Source organism: Jatropha curcas, chromosome 1 (assembly GCF_041381405.1).
Source record: "Jatropha curcas cultivar XTBG-Jc1 chromosome 1, XTBG_Jcur_1.0, whole genome shotgun sequence".
Taxonomy (NCBI): domain Eukaryota; kingdom Viridiplantae; phylum Streptophyta; class Magnoliopsida; order Malpighiales; family Euphorbiaceae; genus Jatropha; species Jatropha curcas.
In genome coordinates this window covers 34,076,981-34,093,309 of record NC_143151.1, presented here as the reverse complement: position 1 = coordinate 34,093,309, position 16,329 = coordinate 34,076,981, and the positions used below count along the sequence as shown (strand labels likewise).

The 16,329-nt window shown below is 33.7% G+C and overlaps 1 protein-coding gene across 2 annotated transcripts; it reads left to right on the top strand.

Annotated features, from left to right (window-relative positions):
• Positions 1-348: 348 nt before the first annotated feature.
• On the top strand, positions 349-15,025 carry LOC105631289 (ARM repeat superfamily protein). Of its 2 annotated transcripts, none has more exons than XM_089722766.1 (28): positions 349-512; positions 945-1,372; positions 1,730-1,795; positions 2,494-2,611; positions 2,735-2,844; positions 3,022-3,117; positions 4,488-4,611; positions 5,522-5,589; positions 6,949-7,035; positions 7,246-7,398; positions 7,487-7,579; positions 7,769-7,828; positions 7,934-8,052; positions 8,156-8,243; positions 8,851-8,955; positions 9,034-9,135; positions 9,225-9,277; positions 9,443-9,506; positions 9,639-9,773; positions 10,149-10,261; positions 10,344-10,437; positions 11,072-11,291; positions 11,376-11,506; positions 12,731-12,877; positions 13,076-13,204; positions 13,771-13,869; positions 14,163-14,201; positions 14,372-15,025. In XM_089722766.1, the coding sequence occupies exons 2-28, from the start codon at positions 971-973 to the stop codon at positions 14,507-14,509; spliced, it is 3,153 nt and encodes a 1,050-aa protein (XP_089578892.1). In that variant the 5' UTR covers positions 349-512; positions 945-970; the 3' UTR covers positions 14,510-15,025. The 2 variants fall into 2 exon arrangements, with proteins under 2 accessions (XP_089578892.1, XP_089578886.1); XM_089722760.1 differs by having other exon boundaries at positions 9,031-9,135.
• The last annotated feature ends 1,304 nt before the right edge of the window (positions 15,026-16,329 follow it).

Sequence of the window (16,329 nt, the reverse complement as noted above, 5' to 3'; positions counted from 1 at the left end):
ATAAGAATGAATTGCATTAACTCGTGACAATAAAAGTATATTTGAAAATAATTGTATATGATTTCATCAAAAGAAATTTAAATTGGAATTTTTTATGCTAAATAGACACTTACACGGAATAGAGAAAGTATCAATTAAAAAAATTGCATCTATTTCATAATTTTAGAGGAATCAAAGGTGACCAATAGCACAAGAGATAGCATGTGAAAACTGAAGATATAACTGTGCATATCAGTACGAGCAATCACAGGATAGGAAAATTTTCTAAAGTATTTCAATCCAACGGTTACAAAGATAAAGTAAAAATGCTCTCGAATCACATTGAGAATTCACCTGCAAAACGCAAAGAACAAAAACATGAGCATTTGCTCGCCATTGTAGACTCCTCCTCTTCACTGTTAATAATAATAATAAAAAGAAAGCTAAAAGAAATCGCATTCTCTCTTCGATGTTCTCTATTTTTCATTCGATATAGTTGATTAATCTCCAGTTTTTAGATCTCAGATCCGAAGGTACTTCTTCTCTATCATTCCCTGTATCTTCCCTTGTTATCTGTCTCTGTTCTTTTCATGTGGAGATGATCTTTTACTGCTTCAGCAACTAATCAGTCACTTTTCAACTTCGTTTCCAATTTTTCGGATTCTTTTACCTTTCTTTTCCCTTCGATTTCTAGAGGAAATCCGATTTCAAGCGATTTATTTCCGCCGGAAATCGCACTGGTTCTGCATTGGCGGCGACTTTGTTTGCGGTGTTGTTTATTTTTATCTTAATTGATTCTTCAAAAACCCTAACAACTTACTGTTTATTTGTAATTTTATAGAGTTCGATTATTTTTTGGTCAAATGAAGCAGACTGTACTTGTTTACTTGAAACTTTTGGATTTTTCTTTTCAATCACCGATTGTTTTTATCTCCTGTAATGGTGAAGTTTTTGATTATTTTCAGGTAGGGGATAAGGATAAGAGGCTTCGATGGAGAGTTTAGCGCAACTAGAAGCATTGTGTGAGAGGATGTATAACTCACAGGATTCTGCGGAGCGAGCTCACGCGGAGAACACTCTAAAATGCTTTTCCATGAACACAGATTACATTTCACAATGTCAATACATTCTTGATAATGCATTGACTCCTTATGCATTGATGCTTGCTAGTTCTAGCCTGCTCAAGCAAGTTACCGAACATAGCCTCTCTCTGCAGCTCCGTCTCGATATCCGTAATTACCTCGTTAACTATCTGGCCACCAGAGGGCCTGAGTTGCAGCCTTTTGTTATTGCATCTCTAATTCAGCTTCTGTGCCGAGTTACAAAGTTTGGGTGGTTTGATGATGATAGATTTAGAGATGTGGTTAAGGAGTCTACAAACTTCTTGAGCCAGGTAAGGTTTCTGTTTATATCAAGATCAAGATTCGTTGAGATATACATTTCGTTTTTTCTTTTATATTATGGTTTATATTATGTTTGTTCCTGAAATTGATCGGTGGTTTCATGTTACCGAGTCTTAAATGGTTCTTATTGTCTTTACTCGGTGTTGCCATGTATAGTATCTTTGCCTCTAAGCAGCATGACCTTGGACCTTTTTGCAATCTCATTGTTCAGTTTTTGCAGTATATTGTAAAATTGACACCATTTTCATTATGTATGAGTAGTTAATTTGGTGTAGCATTATTCTTTCCAAGACATGTTTTTCATTTACCTTTTTTCTTTATTGATCTTTTGGTTCTCATTTGAGCAGGCAACTTCAGATCACTACACCATTGGTTTGAAGATACTGAATCAACTTGTCTCTGAGATGAATCAGGTTAGCTGATTACATTGGTCAAAATTTCTCAACATTGTGGTAATTAATTGTTTCTTGGCATTTGAGCAAAAGATACATAAATGTAACTATGGTGTAAGAATATTTATAATTCATTTGGTCTGTGAAGCAGATGTGACATTTTCCTTAGGTTTTAGCATCCTTAATGGAAATGCCTAATTTAGCTTAGCTACTGCATTGGGCCCTAAGTATATACCTTTAATTATTTTGCTGACAATATGCAAAACATTCATTTCACTGTGCATCAGTCAAAGCTTTGTGGGTCATCGTTTGCCTGAAAGAATGTACAAAGTTGACTAGCTTTGGCCATTGTGTAACACTTCCACTCATCAGTTAGTTTAAGTACCTATGACCTGTACCACACTGTTTAAATCAATAACTCTTGTCACTCAGAGTTTTCTATGGTTTGCTATTAAGATGCTCAGGTTGTCTTGAACAAATCATATGGTCATGTTGTGATGGATTGTTGCGAACCCTCCTATACAACGATCTTTATGGATTTACCTTCATCATTTGAAATGTATACATTGCAAACTTGCCCAATTTGAATTGTGAACTCTTTCATTAAATTCTTTTATAACTTCTATTCAGTTGAGCTACTTCTGATGCTACTACTACTAATTTATAAATATCTGCTTGCTGACCTCTGCTTCTGTATCTTTTGATGCTTAAATTCTCAGCCTAATACGGGGTTGCCTTCAACGCATCATCGCAGAGTAGCCTGCTCCTTTAGGGATCAGTCACTCTTTCAAATATTCCAGATATCTTTAACCTCACTAAATCAATTGAAAAGCGATGGTAATAGGTTAAACTTCTCATGTTGTATCCCCCCTTCTCTCTGCTTGTTAGTTTGCTGTACTGATTTCTTCTATTGACTTTTCTGCACTGCTAATTTTGGTAATTTGTATTTTGTGGGTACAGTCGCAAGTCGATTGCAAGAGTTGGCACTTTCCCTTGCGCTGAAATGTTTATCTTTTGATTTTGTTGGGACATCAATTGATGAAAGTTCAGAAGAGTTTGGTACTGTTCAGGTAATGATTACCTACTTTATTGATGTATGAATATGTTTCTTTTTTTTTTTTTTTTTTTTTTTTTGAAAGAGATCTATGAATATGTTTCAATTACAATCTTTTATTATTTGGATGACCTTCAAAACATGTTTGTTCTGAATTGTGAAATGTTGCACCAATATGTTGGTAATCCTACAGATTCCATCATCTTGGAGACCAATTTTAGAAGATCCATCAACATTGCAGATATTTTTTGATTACTATGCTATTACAACAGCTCCTCTTTCGAAGGAGGTTAGTACCGGTGTTGGGTTTTTTTTTTTTTTTAAATTTTTTTTTTTGGTTGCATGCTTCATGCTTCTTTGGTTTATGCAATTCATTAGTATCATTTTATTGAACCATACAACAACAACAACCACCAAGCCTCAATTCCAAACTAGCATGGTTCAATAAAAGTATCATTTTATTGAACCATGCTGCCAAAAAAAACACAAAAAAAAAAAAAGACTATGGCTAATATTTTGGTCGTTTTGTCATTGAAAAGTCTATCATGGTCATAGTGGAAATTCATTGCATTAGACATTTTATTTGCTTTCTCATGCATGCCTCCTCTTCACTTTTGTTCTCTTGCATCCCAACTGGTGTATTGAGATTTTACGGTTTTTGGGCAATTTTTGTCCTTGACAGAATAAAATGGATGACATTACTTAGGTACGGATTGTTATCTCCTATCTCTAAGTTTAAAAAACTTTGAAAAGGATGCAAGAATAATCGAGTGGAACCCTTAACATTAATGTATTTGTTTAATTTTGCAAAGACGGCTTAATTTGACCCTCCTTTTTTGTGGGACATGGGGATAGAAAATATTGGAAAGCAACTCACACAACAAGCATTGTATACTACGTGAATCTGCACTTGTACTCAAGACATGACATGTATATGACCATCTGAGTTACCTATGCTGATCCAGCTAGTTTCATCCTTTGCTCTTTAACAGACTTTGGCTTCAGATACGAATTCTTAAAGTTATGAAAAGAACCATTGCCACGAAAGTGAATCAAAGCTTTCTGTAGAGTGCTGTTGTGTATTGTTCTTGCCACTGATGCTACTGCTTTCAAGACTTTTGGGTGGTGGGGATCTTTGTAATTCCTACCACCCCCTCCTTCCTTGAGGCATGCCCCAAAAATAAAAGGACTTGCAGAATAACTCTAGATATTATGATAATCAATAATATGAAGTTGATGTTAACATGGGTCTAGACAAAGAACATACAATAAACTAAACATGTTATACATAATTGGTTCTAGATTCTAAGGTTTGAAGCTTGTTTGAAATAGCATGTTCTTTATGAACTCAATGCTAATTCTATAGATATTGATAGGAAGATAGAAGGCAAGAAGTATTTTCCTCCATCCCGGGTCCTTGATTTACGCTTGATTATAGCTTTGTTTCTTTTTTAATAAAGGAGAGATTTTATGATTTCTTCATTGTATTGCTGCAAATAATTATGGTTGATTCTATCTTCAAGTGTATGCTTTGAATGAGAATATGCTGAATTTGTATTGAACTGTATATTGCTGAGTGTTTTCATGTACATTTAGATGTGCAACGGAGGATCTTTGGAACTTTTGCTTTTTATGAGTCTTATTCATCTTTCTTTCTAGGCATTGGAGTGCTTGGTCCGGCTAGCGTCTGTTCGTCGCTCTTTGTTTACAAACGATGCTGCCCGTTCTAAGTTTTTGGCACACTTGATGACAGGAACCAAAGAAATCCTACAAACAGGGCAAGGTGCTGTTGGCTTGTTCTTACCTTCATATTTCCTTCTTGTATGGCACTGTAATGTTACTGAATGATCATGCTTGGGGTTTATTTTGTAAGGTTTTTCTCCTATTATTTTTATTTTATTTTATTTTATTTTGTCTTGTGTTTTCTGTTTGGTTATAAATCCTGGCTTTCTTTTATCTCTTGTCCTCCATCCAGAATAAGTTGTAATTTGTTCGCCATTAATTTTACTGTTAGTTTTCTTATAATAGACAAAATTACTGATGTTAGAAATTCTGCCAACTCAGGCTAGTGGAGAGAAGTTGAAATAAACCATTTGAAGAAGAAAGGGGTGGATATCCTTCCTATATGCAGGAGAGTGTGAGGAATAAAGAGTTTTCTTCTTTTTAATAGAGCTCTTAAAAAATGTTTAATGGGATTTATGTGGGGCTAATCCTGGTTTCATCCTGCTCCTTCCTCTCTTCAGAATTGCATATATTCCGCAAATGTTTTATTGGATGTAAGTCAGTGTTTGACCAAAATTAAGTTACAAACTAACTGCTTGGACCCTTCTTACATCCAGGCTGGACATAATTCTAAAGAAACATGAAGCTGAAATATACCTAAACAAGCATTTTCAGATGTGAAATTTTTACTTCTATAATGTGATATGTTGCAATACATTAGTCTTCACATCTCATTTAAGCTTGAAATGTAGTATTCTTTGTTATCATTGCATGAACTGATCTGTTGACTTTGAAGTTGTCCTGTTGCCTTGGATACTGCTTTTTTAGAAACTTGCATCAGGTTCTTACGGCTATGTAATGCTCTTGGTTCTAGTTATTGAAACTTCTCAAACTGTTCTGTGTGCATATCTATCTACCTATCTGTATGCATTTAGCTTCTCATTCACTGATAATATTGGACTGCGAATCAGGTCTTGCTGATCATGATAATTACCATGAGTATTGTCGTCTCCTTGGACGTTTTAGAGTGAACTATCAGGTAATTTGTTGTACAAGTTTTTGACAGTTGACTTTTACTATGTAGTTCTATTTTTGATATTTCAAAGCTTTCAACGTTCAACTTATACTTGTGTGTATGTTTTAGCCTATAAATTTGTTTGTGTTTGATGGCAGCATGCACTCATATGGCTGTGTGGATCTAATATGCATGTGCATGGATGTTTCATTAGTTAAACTGCTTTATCATTGTATAAGCATGTACAAAATATATTGTAGGTGGTTTTTAATTTAATTAATTTTGCGGTCTATTAAAAAGTAGTTTGTTATTATTTCTGATGACTCAACTTAGTTGCAGTTGGAAAAAGAAAAGGTACATATCAATACCTAATTCATTTTGAATGTGCCAGATACGTGAACTTTGGAGTTCACAGCACATGAGATGTAAATGCTTTGTTTAGAACTCAATATGTTGGGATTTTCATTCATGGAGTCTTCATTCATAGGTGTTGAGTCTGTTAGTGACCAATATATGGAAATTTATGTCCCTTTCTTTTAATGCCCCAACAACAACGATAACAACCAAACCTTAGTTCCAAACTAGTTGGGGTCAGCTACATGAATCCTTTGTTTCAAATATCTACTCTGATCAAATTAATATCAATGCAAAGCAAAGTATGAGTTGGAAAAATTTTAAAACACCTTTTGTAAAAAAAAAAAAAAATTTTGAAGGAGGAATTTTAAAATCATTTCATATATTAATAACTAGGATAAAGCATAAAATGGGCAACAACAACTAACTAGGGTCTTTTAATGGCCTAATGGCCAAAAAAATCCGAACCCTTTTGAAAACCTTCTGAAAACCACTATTTTACCCTAACCTTTAAAAATCTTTGGCAATTATAATCGTTTGACCATAATTAACATGAAGTAGAACCTATTATACCTATTAATGTTTTCCAATCACTCATCTCCAAACTGTGGTCTGCCACAACTCTCTGTCAACCTCTCTTCAATTGCCAAAAAAAAAAAAAAAATGATGGTATGATTTTGATCAAATGGGTACTATTGTAATGAATCTTTAAAGGTTAGGGTAAACTAGTCTATTTTGAAAGGTTTGGTACATTTGTGATATTTCATAAAGGTTTGGATTTTTTTGGTCTTTAGCCCCTTTTAAATTGAATTACTGCATTACCATACTTTGCCAGTTTTATATTCTTTTCATATCTTTATTTTGCCTGACAAATAAAGTTGTTATTGGAATCTCTATTTGGAGGGGCTCACAGTTTTTATGTTTTCTGTTTTTTGGAGACAAAGTATTCATGTGTCATTCATTCATTTCCTTTCCTCAAATCCATAAGCATGACTCTTCACATTTACAACCTGTGAAATTGTGTTGCAGTTGTCAGAGCTTGTGAATGTGGAAGGCTATGGTGATTGGATACAATTGGTGGCAGAGTTCACTTTGAAATCCTTGCAGTCTTGGCAGGTTGACTGGAGTTTATTACTCTGTTTCCTCCCCATATAGATTACGAAGGACAATCATGTTTACCCTTGTTTGATTTATAGTTATACATTGGTTTTAATTATGGATTATCAGGGAACATTATTTATTATCTTTGTAAAACCTGAAACCTATATTCAGGACTAATGATGCATTCTGTGACTTAAAGTGTTGATTAAGTTTATACCTTACCAGTGGGCCAGCAGCAGTGTATACTACCTTTTAGGGTTGTGGTCCAGATTAGTGACGTCAGTGCCGTACTTGAAGGGTGATGCTCCAAGTTTGCTAGATGAATTTGTGCCCAAAATTACTGAAGGTTTTATTACATCAAGATTTAACTCTGTGCAGGTTTGTTTCTTTCTTGAGGAATGATTGTTATTGTCACTCTGTCTAGTTCAATTGAAAAATTCTGTTTGGTTATCTTTTTGTTATGTAGGCTGGATTCCCAGAGGATCTTGACAATCCATTAGATAATGTCGAACTTCTTCAGGATCAACTTGATTGCTTTCCTTATCTCTGCAGATTCCAGGTTCAATTGCTAATATTATATGCACTTGTTACTTTTCTAGCCTGAAGATTTCTAGGTTTCGCTTCCCTTAGTGGCACTGTTTTCATTACCAAATTGCATATAAATGGAATTCCTGTTGTCGCCAAGTATATGAATTTTGTAAATTTGGTAACTTCTTGAACTAATAATTGCTTGCGCCCTTTTTGGCAGTATGAAAGCAGTGGTTTGTATATAATAAACATAATGGAGCCTATTCTTCAAGCATACACGGTATGGTAGTTTGGGATGTATAAGAGTGCTTTTTGAATGTTAAGCACTTGTTGATTAATGCATGATAAATGAATTTAAATCAATATTTTTAAATGGCTTACATAGGAAAGGACAAGAGTGCAGACTAGTGATGGTAATGAACTTTCTGTTATCGAGGCAAAGCTTGCTTGGATAGTTCACATCATTGCTGCTATTCTTAAAATCAAGCAATCTACTGGCTGTAGGTAATTTTGATTTTGATTTTTTAATTTTATAATTTTCTGTTAGGCATTGTATCAATCTTTCCTTTCTCAATTATCAATATGTTTCTTATCTTGCCTAATGCAGCGCGGAGTCACAAGAAGTACTTGATGCAGAACTTTCAGCTCGTGTTTTGCAATTAATAAATGTCACTGACAGTGGGCTACATAGCCAGGTACATATATCCTGTTTGCAAAAATGTTGTTTGTATAAACATCTGTGTGGTTAGCAATTTGCCACACCTGGTTCTCTTATTTGATTGATTGTGCTTTCACTGTTTGTTTCAAAGCTTGGAGTTTTTGTTTGTGAGAGTGAGGAACAGATCTAAACTATTAATATTGAAGCTTTAAAATTGTCTTGTGCGTTCGCAAGGGCCTAGCTTAGGTGGATGGTGGGTTAGAGATATAGGCGCAAGTTTTAATGCTCTCTTCTCATACCTAAAAAGAAAAAAATATGTCATGAATGTGAGGATAAATTCAGCTCACATCTTGGTCAACAGTTCTTAAGATATGGCTAATTTGTAATGGCATTTGAAGTAGCTTGGTGGATATTGACATATTAGCTACATCTAAGATATGTATGCAATTTCACATGGCCTTGTGAAGGCTCAACTTGAACCTTTGTAAAAATAAAAAGGGTCTCAGGTCACCAATAATGTGATTGTCCAGATGAAGAATTCTCATGCAAAGTGATACAACAGTTTGTCTTCTGTGAATTATGTTAAATTCTACCAATTTTCGTCAGGGCTTTGATTGTGGTTTTCTCATAATGACATGTAACAGAGATACCGTGAACTGAGTAAGCAGAGACTTGATCGAGCAATTCTCACCTTCTTTCAGCATTTCCGAAAGTCTTATGTTGGTGATCAGGCTGTGCACTCATCCAAGGTAATGGTGTTCTCGGTCTTCTATGTATGCTTGTGTTTATCTTAATATCCTCAAGTCTCTCTCTTTTTATTGCAGCAGTTATATGCCCGATTGTCTGAGCTCCTTGGACTGCATGACCATTTGGTACTACTGAATGTGATTGTTGGGAAGATTGCTACTAATTTGAAGTGCTACACAGAGGTATTTTTTCTTTCATTATTATGTATCTTGACTTTTGTTCGTTATATGGGTGGTTACTGATGTTATATCTTCATTGGTGCTCATTACAGAGTGAGGAGGTCATTGATCACACGCTAAATTTGTTCCTGGAGTTGGCATCTGGGTTAGTCTTACTGGCTTAGTATTTAGCTTTTTTTTTTTTTTCTCTAAAAGAAAAATCTAGCCTTTTGTTATTTTATTTTGATAAATCAACTTACTTTCCTGAACAGCGATTGTTTGATTATCATTCTTTTTTGTTTGTTTGTTTATGTTTTTTTCTTTTCTACAGCTATATGACGGGAAAGCTGCTTCTGAAGTTGGATGCAATTAAATTTATAGTCGCCAACCATACTGTAATTCACTCTGACAAATTTCTGAACTGTTTGATTGCCATGCTTTTAACTTTTGTTTTTTTAAATGTTTGATCAGTCATTAATCTAAAATTTTCTTTTCTTTTTTTCTTTTTTTTTTTTGGGAATGTTTAGAGGGAGCACTTCCCCTTTTTAGAAGAATATAGATGCTCTCGAAGCAGAACAACTTTTTACTATACTATTGGCTGGTTAATATTTATGGAGGACAGCCCTGTGAAATTCAAGTCCTCAATGGAACCGCTCTTGCAAGTATTCTCTCTCTGTCTCTCTCTGCTTGCGTGTGTGTGTGTGTGTGTGTGTGTGTGTGTGTGAGAGTGTGCGCGTTTGTGCACTTTTGGAATCTCATCAAGTATAGGTTGGTTCTGCTGTGGTCTCAAAATTGCCTGTCCTTGGAGTCATTCATATGAAATGTAAATTTGGCATTCAATGCATGATTTTCTTTTGAAGCACATTTGTAAAATGAATCTGCAAGTCTTCTGTTTCATTTTGAAATCTTTCCTAGTTATCTACTTGCATCTTCATTATGTGTTGCATTTTCTAGTTATAATTATGAATTGTTTCAGTAGTGTCTTTGTTGGTTGAATTTAATCATGAGAAACTGAGAAATTGTTCTTGTTCTCTTAGGTTTTTATTAGTTTGGAATCAACACCTGATTCCATGTTTCGAACTGATGCGGTAAAGTATTCTCTAATTGGGTTAATGAGGGATCTTAGAGGAATTGCTATGGCTACAAATAGGTAAGTGTATTTTGACATCTGAGGTTTGTTCATTTTGGGAAGATCAAAATTTTATGTAATTTTCCTTTTCAATATTTTTCAGTCGCAGAACTTATGGGCTCTTATTTGATTGGCTATATCCTGCTCATTTGCCACTTCTTTTGAAAGGAATCTCACATTGGGCAGATACACCTGCGGTATGGAGATATAATTAATTTCTGTAATGACATTTTTCTTATCATAGATTATATAATGTGAAATACTGTTAACCTCATTTAATCTTTTTATTAAGAGATCTTTTCATATTTGCTATATAGATTTCTAATTCAAGTTGTGATATGTCTCTTACTTGCTAGATGACTTAGGGATGTAAGTGAATCAAGTTACTCATAAGCTACTCAGGTTTGGCTTGCAAAATATTCAAATTCGACTCAGTTCTAATTGAGTTGAGTTCAAGCTTGAGTAGCTCAAGTAACCAACTGAGCCAAGTTTGATTATTATAATACTAGATTCTAGTAGCTTGTGAGTTTAATTGAATATTTTCATTTTATATAATTTGAAATATATTATTTATATAATATTTTGAATAATAATTATTTACTAATTAGAGATCGAGCTCAAACTTATTCGATCTTTATTTTAACATTAATAAAAAATATATATATGTTTTTTTAATGGTAATTGAGTTAAATTGAGTTGAGAGTGAGTATTTCAAGCATCCTTCGAGCTGAGCTCGAGCTTGAAAATCAAAGCTCGATAAAGCTACATTTTATTTCATACGCATGTTCCCCTCTATGCTGAAGGACTTAATTGGTTGGCTCAATACTGCAGGTTACTACTCCACTGTTGAAATTCATGGCTGAATTTGTGTTAAACAAAGCACAACGTTTGACTTTCGATTCTTCTTCTCCTAATGGCATTCTTCTTTTCCGGGAGGTCAGCAAACTCATTGTAGCCTATGGCACCAGGATTTTAGCTCTTCCAAATGCTGCTGATATATATGCCTATAAGTACAAGGGAATATGGATTTGTTTAACTATTCTCTCTCGAGGTTAGACTATAAATTTCCTGTGTATTGGAGGATTCGCTGAATTATGTTATAAGCTGAATTCTTCTGTTTTACTATTATTGGCAGCTCTTGCGGGAAACTATGTCAATTTTGGAGTGTTTGAATTGTATGGCGATAGAGCCCTTGCTGATGCACTTGATATTGCTCTAAAGATGACACTGTCAATTCCTTTGGCCGATATATTAGCATTCCGGAAGGTATGGTTCTCTTCTTGTCTGTAAGGATGCTTATATTTATTTCTGAGCCACTTTCCACCAGGACAAAAATTGGTAAACTAACAAAAACCACTCCATTGAAAAGACTTCTCTTAATCTCCATGACAAAGTCAAATTGGAATATTATTATGGGATGGAGGGATTAATCTTCTTGAGGCATAGTTCTTTCTCTCACTATGTCTTTAATTTTCAATTTTAGACATATTGCTGCATGCTTGTCATCTATCTTTCAGGTATTATTTTAGGCTAACTAACAAAAGCCAAAAAGTCAGGTTTGGTTTAATACACTCTTCTTTGTTTGCACATAGTTTGAGTTGCGTGGTCTTAAATGTGTTAGCTAGTCTGATCTTACATTAGCAGAACTGTGAAATTTTGGATTCAGTTTGCTTGCTTTTAACCAAGTTCAATGTATAATTAATTCTTGAATTATTATTTTTCCCTAAAAAATGGTTGAGGAGTAGTATCTTCTTTTGCTTCAAAGTTTACTTTCCTCCATTTCTTTCCATAATGGGCATTGTTTCAAGAAAATCAAAAGAAGTAGGCACTAAGACCTTACGTTTTCAGTGCAAGAATTCGTAGACAAAAGCCAGCAAGTGAAATTGCAAGATTTTGAATACAATTCTAGTAAAATTTCACAATTCTAGTTGATATAGTTATTACACTAAAGATTCTAAATAACCAATTCAAATGTAGAGAAAAACACACAAGTCACAATTCCTTAAAATTCATTTAGTTGTTGTAGAAACCAATACTAGGCTTTTCTTAAGCCTGTAAAAGACCCAAAGTGTTTTTTTTTTTTTCATTTTATTTTGTAATAAGCTTCAAGGATCAAAAGGTCTGATTATGAATGTAGGGGTGAGAGATATGTATTATGCCAAAGTTCAATTCTTTTCCCTTTAGTTTCCACTTTAGTTTACTGTATATTTGCATGTCTTGTACAATAAGGGGTGTTGCTCCGCACTGCAGAAGGTTATCATTGCATATCAGGGGCCTTGATGCTAGGCTATTTTGAATTTGCTCTTATTGTTAGCTGGCATATGACTTGATACTTTTGGAATAGAGGATTTTGTGGATTTCATCTCATGTTATTGATCCATTTACAATGTCTTTACCATTAGTTGCTCTTCTTTCAATTCACTTGTCAAATTGTCACTATTGTGCAGTTTTTCAACTTGTAGTGGCAAGTTACATCTTTTCTTTTTGCAGCTGACAAAGGCTTACTTCGCATTCTTGGAGGTTCTATTCAGCAGCCATATTATTTTCGTATTGAATCTAGACACAAACACCTTCATGCATATAGTTGGTTCCCTAGAATCTGGTCTTAAGGGTCTGGATACAAGTATCTCATCACAGGTATAATGCTATAGATGGTCATTATTCTTCTTAAATAGCCACAACTTTCCTCTTCAATTTAGAGATAATTTTAACATCCTGCTTGAGAATGGTAATTTAACTGGTTGTCTCTGAATGTAATGGTGTGTTACTGTGTTGTATTTATTTTCTTTCCCTGATTCTACAAATTGATTCTAAAAAATCTGAATGTGATATCAGTGTGCATCTGCTGTTGACAATTTGGCTGCTTTCTATTTCAACAACATCACAATGGGGGAGGCGTCGACTTCACCTGCTGCAATTAATCTTGCTCGACACATTGCTGATTGCCCCACTTTATTTCCTGAAGTAAGCTATGACACTCCTTTATTATAAAGATTATTTTTTTATAGAGTTCAAAGAAGACAATACAAGTTTAATTTGTTTTGGTGAAACAATGGTATTACTTGATAGGAGTAAGGTTATTGAAATTGCTTTTGGATAATATATAAACGTTGATTTCTATTTTCCCCCTTTATGGGAGAGAGATAGGATGGGAAATAAGAGAATTTTTTGGTGTTGATATGTGCAGAGATGTAGTTGTGATATTCCTTGTCCTTTTGATAGTGTGTTTTTGTTAGCGTACAAAATCATAACAAGTAATAAAGTGATGAGTATCGTTCCGAATGAGAATTGTTTACTAACTACCAAAATTATCTTAGCTCTCTTATTATTATTCATGTGAATTTGTCGTTTTTATTTTTCCTGCATTTGGTTCTATTTGAAAGAACGGGAACTTTTAGAATATATAGATTCCATGATAAATTTTAATTTTATCAGAAGTTAGAAATTATTCTAAATTGATGGCAATTGAATTTTTGCTGAAACTTTATTACTATTTGTATGTATATTTGGTCTTTCCCTTAAACTTACAGATACTAAAGACCCTGTTTGAGATCGTTTTATTTGAGGATTGTGGCAACCAGTGGAGTCTTAGTAGACCAATGCTGAGCTTGATTCTTCTTAGCGAGCAGGTACGGGTGAATCTGGAAAATCTATCAACGGGTGGAATTATATTAAAGGTTTTATAAAAGATACAAAAATTAATACAGGAGCTTATTATCTCCTCCCACTCTTCAAATTGTATTCTACCTTCTTATCATATTATAGTCTTTTCTTTCCAAAGAATAATGTTCAGTTACTGTGTATTATAAACTGATCAGGCCTTTGGTTTAGATAATTAAATATAGATCTTTTATAAGGAATTTTTGGTCAGTGACAAGGTTTATTTATTTGTTCTTCACTTTTAACGCTCATTTGCTTGCAGATATATTCTGATTTGAAAGCTCAAATTTTAGCTTCACAGGTAAATTTTCTGCCTCCATTTTTATTGCAAATGCCTTATATGTGAAAAAGGTTGGCTTTGATGATTAGATGAGCTGGATTACCAAAAGTTCATGGTTCTGTATGTGCGTGTACCTGTTTTCCTATTTTTACGATGTTATTCATCTGGTGACACTTCGCCTTGTGTTGCAGCCGGTTGATCAACATCAACGGCTTTCTCTTTGTTTTGACAAACTGATGGCAGATGTTACTCGAAGCTTGGATTCAAAGAACAGGGATAGGTTTACTCAAAACCTGACTGTTTTCAGGCATGAGTTTCGTGTCAAATAGCTGCAATCTTGTTGCTTTCTTACTGCTGGTTTTGGGGACAGCATGTTACCTCCTGATGATGTTTGCTTGAAGAATCCCAAAGTACCATATGTTGTTAAGCATGTAAAAATGGACTCTGGTTGTGAAGAGCAAACATAATTTTTGTTAGGGTATCTGTGTTTTATTGCCCAAAGAGATGAGAAGCAGATTTCCAGAGAAGATAAAAGGTTTGCAATCGAGATGTAAGAAATCTTTTTGTGGTGTACAGATTTTCTTTTTTGTTTGCTAAATTTCCTATTTGAGGGGAAAGTTACTAGGACTGTTAGATGTTATACTATGGGAAGGCTTGCAGAAACTACTGGTGGGTTTGATAGTTCGTGTTTAGAGTATCAATTCTTTTTAGAACAAAGATGTAAATCATTCATGAGGTTTGTGGTTCAGAGGTGGGTCAGGAGAAATTTTTTTTGTACATTAACGTCAACATATTCTTTGTATTTGTTGATAATAGAAAGAAATGGAATGAAAATTTTAGTGTCAGTCTTGTTTTCTTTCCAATTGCTTGCAGATTCTTGTTAGCATGTTATCACAAAACTTTGGAGGCTGCTAGCCAAAAATATAATAATAATAATTATTATTATTATTTTAATTTGTTATTTATTTCTCCTCCATGCTATCATCTCCTTAATTTCAGAGTGCAAATGGCACAAAGATGGCAAGGGAATATTGCCTTGCTTCTGTATGGCACAGCCTGGTCATATCGGGGGTTTGTATTTCTGTGTAGTTTGTTATCATTCATGTCTATAACATTAATAGGCGGTATGGTAAAGCTTTGTTGATGGCTGCAATTACTGTAACATATTTGCTCTTTTGCTGTGCATTGGGCAACCATATTGAATGAAAGTGTCTTGTATTTTCTTTCTTCCCGATTTTTTATAGCATTTATTATTCACGTTTTGTGATCTGCGAAGTTGTGCGCTATAGCGGAACCTCGTCATAATGTTGTAATCATTCGTTTGTGTACAGATGACTGGATGGTACGAGTTAGGTTTGATTCATCATTTTGACTTAAAAATTGATCAACAGTGTAGTCTTTCTATTAATTATCTATTGCCACTAGTGGGCTCAGTGGGAAAAGAGTATTGTCAATTTATCATTTCAGAACTCTCAGGTCTATAGTTTAATTTGACACTCCTATATTGAGTTCATGTTTTGGCTGTTTACTTTGACTAAACTGTAGAATTTATTTTTGTAGAATTGGTTATAATTAAAACTAAATTTCTATTAAATTTGACTGCATTGAAAATAAATTCCATTATTTATAGAACTAAAATATTCTTATAATATATATTATATGTTTCTTTGTAATTATAGACTATTTTACATTCTAATTTTAATAATTATCTAAAGAAGCCATATTCCTTCAAATTATTGGTTAAAAATAAAACTAAATAAACTACTTATTCCAAAAGCTAAAAATAAAAAAAAAAATAAAATATCACACGTAAAAATATAAAAATAATGCCAAATATTTCAATATTAATTTTTTAATATTTCAGTTTATCATGTACTTACCTATGACATTATTTATGTTGCTAAGCAAACCTCACAAGTTATGAGCCTTATGAATTACTTTTATATTTATTATTAGATTTATTTAAATCTAATTTATAAATATATTTTTTAATCGGTTTATATAGTTTTAATCATTATAAATTTATTAGATGTAATTATTACTTGCATAAAAAATTATTGGTAGTTTAGAGTATAAGGACAAATGGAATTCAATTTTGAAATTATACCAAATAGCTAATAATATGTAAGTAAATTGAATTCTACGTTAT

Bases quoted from the DNA above. Each gene is read 5' to 3' on its own strand.
- LOC105631289 (XM_089722760.1), top strand. From the start codon at position 971: ATGGAGAGTTTAGCGCAACTAGAAGCATTGTGTGAGAGGATGTATAAC. The intron at 9,136-9,224 runs GTATTTTTTCTT...TGCTCATTACAG, and splicing joins ATTTGAAGTGCTACACAGAG to AGTGAGGAGGTCATTGATCA. The intron at 14,202-14,371 runs GTAAATTTTCTG...CTTGTGTTGCAG, and splicing joins CTCAAATTTTAGCTTCACAG to CCGGTTGATCAACATCAACG.